The sequence below is a fragment of the Nestor notabilis genome, unplaced genomic scaffold, assembly GCF_000696875.1.
Source record: "Nestor notabilis isolate BGI_N333 unplaced genomic scaffold, ASM69687v1 scaffold7210, whole genome shotgun sequence".
NCBI lineage: Eukaryota > Metazoa > Chordata > Aves > Psittaciformes > Psittacidae > Nestor > Nestor notabilis.
In genome coordinates, this window is record NW_009909609.1 from 23,818 (window position 1) to 34,408 (window position 10,591).

The window sequence follows — 10,591 nt, forward strand, 5'->3', positions numbered from 1 at the left end:
GTGTAGTAATCAGTTGAACTTCAGTTGCTTCATACATAGTGTGTGTAAGCTTTTCTCTTGCTAGTAGCAGATATGGGCCAATTAGTCCATTTATGCTGTAAGAGGTGGGGGATTTGATGTGATGGATGTCTAGTCAAATATATGTGGATTAAATGAGATAATTTGTTCTCATCAACCCGCATTGAGGTCTCAAGTAATTTTCCTAGACATAACTTTAAGTATTCTGCCTGACTTGAGTTGGTCCATATTAAATTGTTTAAATGACTTTGGCCATCAACAGCAGCAACATGGAGCAATACACATTTGTAACTTGATTGTCTCTATTTGTCACCTATCTAATCATAGCGTAGGTAAAGTCTGCGTTTAGAAAAACCTCAATGGCTGACAGTTTCCAAGGCAAATTTCTGCCTAGAAAGTTTAATTTCTAAATTTACACTGCAGGAGACTTTTCTTGATTACATCAGTAATTCAATATTGAGGATGCCCTTGACCTTAGATAAAAGCATAGAGAGGGAATATTATTTCAATTACAAGTACAGAAGTATCACAAGTGCTGCTTTTCTCAATAGAAGTTTGCATTGTGTTTATTACCTTCTACGATTCTAATCAATAATGAAAACACCAGAATGTATTTGGAATTAAAGCAACAGAACCATGGCAAGTTTAATACAAGCTATTCTTTGGTCTTCAATGAATGACTTGGATTTGGGTAGAAATGAAATTTATCCATTGAAACTCTTTTTGTGCCTTTTTTGCCTTATTCCCTTAATATGGTGGTCATGTTACTTCTAGTGACAGGTCAGTCCTATGAGAATATGGTGACTGAGATCATGTCAATGGGCTATGAACGAGAGCAAGTAATTGCAGCGCTGAGGGCTAGCTTCAACAATCCTGACAGAGCAGTGGAATACCTTTTAATGGTGAGCATTTTATTTTATCTACACCTTGTTTTTCACTTTATTTTGTCCTCAGTAGAAATTAATTTTAATTGTGATTTACTTGGTTGTTTTGGGTCTTGTCCAGTCAGTGAGAGTAATACATGTTCATAGAGAAATAACAACTCTAAACAGAGCATCTGGAAGTCAGAGATCTGGATTTTGAGGGTCATAGTGTGTTACAGGAAATACTGAAGTCATCCTTGTTTCTATCACTACTTTGCTTTTATTCTTTGTTGATCTGTATGGATATGCACTTGAAGTATGTCCAGTTACAGTGGCAGTTTCAATTGCCAGTGGCTGGATTAAGGAATGATTTCATCACATCTTGGTGACAGCCTTAGCTGTATTTTTGTATTAGGATCTATAATCTCACAAAGGTCTTTTTATGAAGTTCCAGTTCATTGTTTTTCCTAGTAATGCACAGTGTTCTTGATAATAGATTTTCCAAACAGAAAAGTTTGAGAGTTGTTTTGTGGGGTTTTTTTTTGGTTGTTTTTTTGGGTTGTTTTTTTTTTTTAAAGCATTCTTAATGTAACTGGTGTTTTAATTTAAGCAGTGTTTTGGAGAAGAAACAGTTTCTCATTTGGTAAATAGAGTTTGAAGGGTCAAATGAACTTCATTGGCATGAGAAGAAATAGAAAAGTAGCCTCACTTTAATGGAAATCTTGTTGGTTTAGGGGCGTTTTTGGATTACTTCTCATTGCATACCGTAACCTGACAGGTGTATTGTAACCACCAGAGAATCTGTCTGGGAAGTTGTTGCTTAATCAGTATTTCTGATGTCTTTAGTTTTTTCTGTAGCATACCATTTTTTCACTGATGTGCTTTTCTCTTGTTCTGGATCTGAACTTTATTAAACTTTTGAAGCCAGATACCTTGAACCAGTCCTTACAAAATATATGTGGATTGAATTTCTGATAGATTGATAAGAAAACTGGCATCTTTATCTCCAGTTATAAAACTTCCCTTTTGTTAATCAAATTTTTTTCAGCAGTTACAACTGCAAGTCACTGGCATGCTTGCTGCTTACATTAATGATCCCAAGAGTTTGTAATCTGCAGTTTTTAAACAGACAACAAATGTTTTGAGTACATGAATGTAAAAAGTTTGGTTCTTGTCTACTATTAAGCCAATTTAAGGTGATAAATATTGTCTTGCCATAAGAGCAAATGCAGTGGCTCCCATCTACCTGCTATTAGTCTGGAATATCAAGTGTCTGGAATATCAAATGTTTGGTTTTCATGCCTTAAAAACATTGATTTTACTGTTCATTTACTCTGTACGTATACCATAAATCCAGTGCTTCCTGTAAGTGTTGGGATCCCTTTGACAATCAGGTATAGTGTGCAGTAATTGTATACTCAGTCTGGCGTTTCCCTGCTCTACTTTATTTCCATGAGGAAGTCCTGAATAGAAATAGATCATTCCTATGATGGAGTTCAACACATGGAGCGTCTGCCAAATAGATTAAGTCTGACTGGTCTGAACAGTTCATTTCTACTCTTTCACTAGGTCTTGTGTTGAAAACGGGTCCTTCTGTTACATAAGCTGGTCCTTTTCTGTTTCACATTATATACTGGAAGTATCTTTCCCTTATTCTTCCTTTTCTTGATGGAAGAGGGAGTGAGGAGCGACAGTCTTGCTTTTAAGAGACCCTATTAGTTGGTAGACTTCTATTGTCCTTCTAGAAAAATCCTGTTACTGAAAAGTCTTTCAAACTGTTTGTGATCTGCTGGGTCTAAACATGTTCCTTCTGCATCAAAGAAGCTTTTCTTTGGTTAATGTTCATCCATTGATGACAGCGTTCTTTGACCATCTACTTTACCTACCTTCAAACCATCATCGGTGTTCTCTTCTCTACAATTTGCAGAGCAGGATTAGGGTGTTGAGAGCTCTAAGTGTATACCACTGTCCTAGTTTAAAGAATCAGTACACCAGAAGTACTTATAAAATGTTAGAAAGTAAACATCAGTAGAGTATCTCTACTTAACATGTAACTGTCTTTTAAATGAGATCTGAAAGATTCCACTTGTCCATGGTTCAGATTACAAGCTGTTCAGTTTTCCTGGCTTCATGGCTGATGATCTAGATGTAATCCTATGTCCTTGAGCAGTGGCCATGGCAGGAGGTCTTAATTCCAAAAGGCACCATTGCTTTTTGTGTGCCCCAGATTAATCTTTGGAGTCATTTGAATTCAGATCTCTTTTTGACCCAAGGATTTCCTAACCCTTAATTAAGAAGGAGTCCCGTCTTTCCTCTAACTAGGCTGTTGGTTGTAGCCTCTTAGTTTGGAAATTTTTAGGAAACATTTCTTTACTGTGAGGGTGCTCAAATACTGAACAGGCTTCCTAGAGAGGTGGTTGATGCCGTATGCCTGTTGATATTTGAAGCATTTGGACAATGACCTTAATAACATGCTTTAACTTTTGGTCAAGCCTGGAGTAGTCAAGCAGTTGGACTAGATGATCATTGTAGGTCCCTTCCAACTGGAACTATTCTGTTTTAAATGTGTACATTCTTTGTGCCAGGCCTGATGTGATAATTCCTCTGTAGAGAGCATTGTCAGCTAAAAACTCCTCTGGTGCTCAATTAAACAGTAAACAATTGTTTAATCCACCATAAGGTGCAAAAAATGGCCCATTTGCTGTCTGAGCAGTGTTTACATTCAAAATTAACTATATGTGAATTGTTATCGTTCTTTATTCTGTTGGATAGCTGTATAAGGAAGATGCATACACTTCACTGGTCTCATAAGATTACAGTTGCACGTATTGTTGCTTATTTGGAGAGTGAAACTTCAAGCTTGTATTTAAGGGTTAAGATACTGTTCAAGATGACAAATAATTTCAAAGTAAATTTGGTTGGACTAATTTCTATAATGCTTTCATTCAAGAGCAAATTTAAGGTTTAAACAAGCATATGTTTTTTGATCTGGGCACGGATCACAGTCTCAACGTATGCCTGTGAATAGGTGAAATCAACCAGTAATTTCCTAAGATTAATCTAAGTTTCTACATTATACTTAAATTCTCTGAAATTACTGATTTTATGAGAAAACGTGTTTAAGCAGTGCTCTGTAAGGCACTGGTAAGAGGGAGTTACCTCAGTTATGTCATGAATGGAATTTTCTTCCTGCTGTGAAGAGGAAATATGTAGCAAGCTGACCAAGCCGTATAATGGTAAGGAAGTGTCTGACAGGGAACACTTGCATTTATTCCTCTGAGATGCTTAAATGTAGACTTGATGATTAGGTGATTTTATACTTCTGATGCACTTCTTATCTCACAGGTAAAGCAAAGTTTTGCCTGGAGCACTGTCCATTTCTCCGTTTTTAGATTTAGCCTTTATATTAGCTTTGTATTTGTCTTTTTTTGTTCAGCTGTGGTGAAGAATACATTCTAGCAGGATTTTTAATCTACATTACGTACCAGTGATTTCTATGGTAGGCTTGCCAAACCCCTTCATTGTCTGGTTACACCGAAGTTCTATGATATATTTCCACCCACCCTGTTCCTTACGTTTTATGATTCCCAAACTGAAGGATGCCACCCTGAAGGTAGGTGAAATACATTGTTATACCAGTGCTGCTGCCTTCTCAGACTTAGCTGGATTTAATATGCTGGAAGACTGTAGAAACCAGAATTTTTTATTGTCATAGAAACTGAGTATTGTGAGGTAGAGGATCTTGTATCATCTTGCCGTTTTGGGGCTGAGTTTAACATAGCTCCCGCAACTATGATTCTGTGTGTACCAGGGGAATTACTGCTCTGTAGTCTGCCTGTTTTGCGTTCCCGTGAGGCAACTTCCTTTGCCTGTACCACCAGGATTCATAGTCAGTCTTTCTTGGTGTCTCGTCCATGCCAGACTGCCTAAATTTCTAGGCTTCAGGGAGGAGGATGGAAAGGACAACTCTGGTGCAGGACTTCATGGATAGCGGGGCAAGCATGGTTAGGGTATGAAGTTTGAAGGATTCCTGTGCAGGAGAAAGGTAATAGAGTAAGGTCTGTCTCTGTTGTATAACCCACATTCTAGTTTACTATAATTGTTCTTTTTCAGATTAGTCAGTTTCATTCTCTTGAGCAATTAGTTCCTGTATAAAGTTTGTTTGCAAATGGAAAATAAACAAAATGCAAGTTAACTTTTTTGAACTGCCACTGTTTGGTAACATATAGGCCATCACGCACTTAAGATATAGTAAATGAAATTTGTCTCACTGCTGTGTTGAGGAAAGAAGTCCAAATAGCTATGTTCTTACGTCCCTTCTTAATTACTTGCCAGATTGTATGGCATCTATAACCTCACCTTAGCATGGTGTACAACAATTCTGTTGCTGTAATGTAACTTTATTTGCATAAAGCTATAACATAGTAACAGTATATTTAGTTTAACTTTTTCACTTGTATCAAATATCTTAACAGGATGCAAAGCAGGTATTTACTTATGGACTAAAATGTGTTTTAAACTGATGAAGCGCATACTTTACTACCTCACTACACAAACTATGTTTTTCTTGTCAAAAAATAAGTTACTCTTTTCATGTTATTCTCTTTCAGTTGTAAATACATACCTATCACAGCATCTTGCTTTGTCTTTGCAGTGGAAGCATGAATGTGTTTTCCTTCATTCTTAAATTAAAAAAATTCATGCAGTAAAACAAGTATCTCAGCATTTTGTAGATAATTATGTGACCTGTGGCTTTAGGGCATACCTGGAGATAATCAGGCTGCGGCTGAACCCCCTCCAGCAGCAAGCAGTGGTGCCTCTCAGTCTTCAGCAGTGGCAGCAGCTGTAGCAACTATACCTACAACTACCAGTTCATTGGGAGGTAAGAAAGGTTCTGTTTGAGAGGATGTGATAAACACAGACACTTAAGCATTCTCTTCTTCAGGAATTTTTGTGTTCCTGGTGCTTGTGAACTGATCAGAGTGAATTGGATAAGAGCTGTAACATAGAAATTCCAAGTCTGGTACTTGCTTGGAATTAATGGCTTGTTATATGTGCATATATCTAGAATAAAGAATGAAGCTTCTAAAAATGCTGCGAACTTGCACAATTCCTTTGATTTAATATTCTGGATTTAAATGTAAGACCATAAATGTGGGGATAGTGTTTTTTCTCACTTTAAATTCTGGCTTCCTACTTCTATGGCTAATTACACTGTCAACTGACTCTACTAATGCATTTACTGCTTGGAAATTGGAATATTGAGGGATAAACCTCCAATAATGCCATGAGAGACTTATCCATGACCTAGGACTCTTCACTCAGCAGTGCAGCACATCGGCAGAGTGTTGGTGCCTGCTGAAGAGAATTGTCTTAAGGAAATACATGTATGAAAAGGAGCATATACAAGGAATAGGAAAAGTCTGTCTTAGGGTGTGGCAGAGATGGTGTTCAAGATACAAGGCAGTTTTAAACATACAGGAAGTAGTGACAAGCGCACATGACATCATCCATAAAGAGAGAATGTGGGAAATGAAGTATTTTGGACCACTTTAGACACTGCTGTGTTCAAGGCAGTACCTAGGTGTAGGATATATGGGAAGGCAAGGCTCACTTGAGAAGGCCAGAACTGATCTATTGCAAGAAGCAATAGATCTTGTAGGCATAAAGACAAAACAGTAAATTGGGTAGGTGCCTCTGAATGAGGTTACTCAGAGATGAAACACAAAAAGTGCTGGAGATAAAGGTCAGAAGGCTGGGTGAAAAAAAAATGCATTGTTTAATGTTAGTATAAAGAATTCTTGCTTAAAGCTAGAGTAAGTTAGTGTGAGGAAGTAAGCTTTTATATTGTTTAGTGAGAAGTATATTGCCCACTTTCATGTCTTGATTCTATCTACAGTTATGGTTTAGGTATGTGTTTTATTAAAAATCTGTAACTTTAAAACACAAGCTATTTCATTCACTTTTCAGGACATCCACTTGAGTTTTTACGAAATCAGCCTCAGTTCCAGCAGATGAGACAAATTATTCAGCAAAATCCTTCTCTGTTACCAGCATTGCTACAGCAGATTGGAAGGGAGAACCCTCAATTACTGCAGGTGAATCTTGAAACAACAAAATAACCCTGCAAATGTTCTATTGTTGGCTTTTCAGCAATTGTTGCTGTATAGAATGTGTCTTCTATGACATTAGAAATGGGTCTCAGTCCCTTTAGAAGAGATGCAGAGGGAAGAGTCACTGCAACTGAACTGAAACATGAAGTTGCATTTCTTACAGTTATATGTAATCACTTCTCTATGCACTTTTTACATATTCTTTTGACTACTTAATTCACTGAAAATAAATATTCTTATTTGCCTGTTGGCAGGCTTAAACATGTTTTATTTCAATATATTTATTTCCTTTATTCTCCCATGCATCACAGCAAATAAGCCAACACCAGGAACACTTTATTCATATGTTGAATGAGCCAGTCTTGGAGTCTCGCCAAGGTTTAGGTGGCAGTGATGATGGTGCCAGCACTGGAGGACTAGCAGAAGCTGGAAATGGTCACATGAACTACATTCAAGTAACACCTCAGGAAAAAGAAGCTATAGAAAGGGTGAGCCTTTTTTATTTGAAATGTTGCTTGACTGTTGCTGTAGGGTATGTGCCTTAACTTTTTGTGTATACTCAGTAGATCTACATAAGTTTTTACATTTTATATTTGATATTTCATAGCTGTTGTAGTCTTGTTTCAGATCGCATTTCTTCTTGCTTTATAGCAATTGAGTCTAAAATCTCTTGAATCTGTGTTACTGAGAAGCTGTAGAGCCTTTTAAGTGATCACAGCCTGTGATAATTGGTGATTGAATGGGTTTCCCTCAGGAATGGGAACTCAGGCAGTAATTTCTCTTGCGAAAGCCTCAGATGGTACTATTGTAGATTGTGCTGTGAAAGGCTTCCAGGTACAAAGGTGTGTCTGCATGAGCACTGTTTGTAAAGTACTTGGGTAGTAAGACCTCTCATAGTTAAGTAGATTAGTTGAAATCACTACTTAACCCAGTTATTCGTCTATCCATGAGATTTAGGTAATTACAGCTTTCTAAAAATGCAGGTAAACATGTCTATAAAAACATACTTGGAGGTGGTATATTACATGTACGAATACTGTAACACTGGCTAAATACAGATTTGCATAGATCGTAATGCCTCTGAGATTTTTCTTAGGACAAATTGCAACACCATACTTTGGTACTGGTTCTGTATATTAAAGACTGTTTTTCAAGTGCCAAAGCTAAAGGATATGTAAGGAAAGAAACCATTTTAGTATAGGTGTCAGTTCTCTAGATCTCTAGGAAATTGACAAATAATTAAATTAGTCTAATAAAACTGTCCATGTACTTCTTCACAGATCATCCTTTTTAGTCTGCTGTGTTTGCATTAAAACTATTTTATGCAGTAGAGTGTTGCCTCTACAGTCTGTTCAAAGGTTGTATGCTGCTTCAGCTTTCCATGAAAGACACACCTCAAAATTTAGGTGTCTTAGTATTACAGCTGACACATTCATGCTGTTTCTAAGTATGAAATTAAATCTGAGAAAGGTTAATAAGGGGTAATAGGACATTATTTCTTACAGAAATTTGATCTGACCTGCATGTAAAATGCCTTGCAGGTGCTGTGATGATTTTAAGAAAATCTCCAAATGGTTGCATCTATTTGCCTTTAGCTTAAAGATTGGCAGTTGGTTTGCTGAATGCCTTTAAGTGCAGGCTAAACCCATTTCCCTTGGCACAGTAATAAGCTCTTCTCTAGTATTCCTATTACAAATTGTCATTGTGTCCCAGACATAAGTAGTTCCTTGGCTTATAAAAACCAGATTGCTCTCACCTTACTTCTTAAAGCTTCAATGTGTAGCCAGTTTTATAGAAAGTCCAGTTGGAACAATTGAAAGTATGGCTTAATGTAATGTGTTGGGCTGCCTACTAGTAACCACAGGATGGGAGCTTTTTTCCCAGGCAATTTGTGTTAAAAATAGTGAGTTTCATATAATTAATATCTATAAATGGGCATTATTTGAAGTTTTTATTCTGCAGCAATGCAGCGTGCTGTTACTTCCTAACATTACTGTGACCCAAGTCTGTTTTAGTAACTTAACTGTGTCAGTGAAATGAGTGGTACATGTTATGTTGCTTCACTAGACTCATTCAAATCACTTTTTCAAGTGAAAATTCTGTTTACAGAGGCAACACCTTCTTATTCTTTGCTCACAAAAGGCCGCATGTATTGAGCTATGCAGCAATTTTTGTTTCAAGAAAGTAATAATTGCTAAAGTTGCATGTCAAGATAATAGACATATAAAAAAGCTTAATATACAAAATATATTTTCTAAATGTGTTTCTTTTCTTCAGTTAAAGGCATTAGGATTTCCCGAAGGACTTGTGATACAGGCGTATTTTGCTTGTGAGAAGAATGAAAACTTGGCTGCCAACTTTCTTCTACAACAGAACTTTGATGAAGATTGAGAGACATTTTCTTATTTCAGATCTCACACCAGTGCATTACACTAAATTTGCTCACTGGATTGTCTGGGATATTTGGGCTTACATTCATAATGCTTGGTGTATGGTATATGGGGAGGGGCAAAGAAGAAATATAGGCAGTAAAACAAAGAAAGCAGCAAGTATGTCTGCTTTAAATTAGCAGATGCAGAAAATAAAAAATAATATACAACCAAAAATCAGCTCCTGCAGACAATTAGTTCCTTCTCTAAACTGTAAGTTGACTTTTTTTAGGTGTTCACTCTTACTGTGTACTAGTTCCAGCAATGTAGTGTAATGCCCTGCTTCATGTTCCTTTCTACTTAGTATTGGTATGGGAAGTAGCCTGTGCTACTAGGTTCTACAATCTGTATTTCATGGCAACACTGGATAGCAGCTTTGTGAAATCTACAAGATTGAGCAAATGTAAACATGAATGCCAAAAGAATGGGTAGTTATTTTGCTTTTAAGATCTGTTAAAGCAGTGCAAGAAGCACAGTATTTCGCATAGTGCTGGATTAAAGTAATGTTGGCTTTTTCCCAAATGAAAACTCATTTCAATTAAAAGTGTCTTGATCACTGAGAAACACCATGCCCTTCTTTGCCCCTCTCAAATGATCTGAGAAGCTATATACATACAGGTAAAATTACTATCCTGTTTACATCTTTTCTTTTGCGGAATTACTATTCACCTCAATGTTACGTTGCAGTAAAAGTTTTCAAAACAAGTAATTGCATGTTTGGTTTTGTTATATGCACTCTTGTGAACTGAATATTCTTTTTTTTCTGCCAGCAGACAAAATGCAAGCTTCATTTTTGTTGAACCAGCTTTTACAATACAGCTGTAAGCATATGAAGATATTTGCATTCTGTTGCTCTTAAGTAGGTTGTAATGATCAAGCTATTTCTGTTCAGTAAGGACTTTCTTGGGTTTAGTCACTTTATGAGGAAGACAAGTTCATAACTTGAGGTATCAAGCGAACAGTCAAGCTATTCCAACCCCAAAAAATCTGCACTCATTAATACCTTTCATTGAAAATAAGCTCTAGTTACAGAGTTTTGAATCTTACTTCTTGATACCTAATTGTCATGTATTTTGTTTACTCATCATAAAATGTAAGAATCTTCCTTTTAATACATTGAATTTTGGAGACAATTTTGCCCATCATTGCAATGCTAACAGCAAAAACA

At 36.7% G+C, this 10,591-nt stretch overlaps 1 protein-coding gene across 1 annotated transcript in view; it reads left to right on the top strand.

The window, feature by feature from the left end:
• The window catches only part of RAD23B (RAD23 homolog B (S. cerevisiae)), a 24,223-nt gene extending 14,501 nt beyond the window's left edge, over window positions 1-9,722 (top strand). The window contains exons 6-10 of the mRNA XM_010012885.1: window positions 793-920; window positions 5,640-5,763; window positions 6,852-6,979; window positions 7,306-7,482; window positions 9,272-9,722. Of these exons, the coding sequence (XP_010011187.1) occupies window positions 793-920; window positions 5,640-5,763; window positions 6,852-6,979; window positions 7,306-7,482; window positions 9,272-9,385 (671 nt within the window). The 3' untranslated portion in view covers window positions 9,386-9,722. The remainder of the gene's footprint in view (window positions 1-792; window positions 921-5,639; window positions 5,764-6,851; window positions 6,980-7,305; window positions 7,483-9,271) is intronic.
• Window positions 9,723-10,591: the final 869 nt, after the last annotated feature.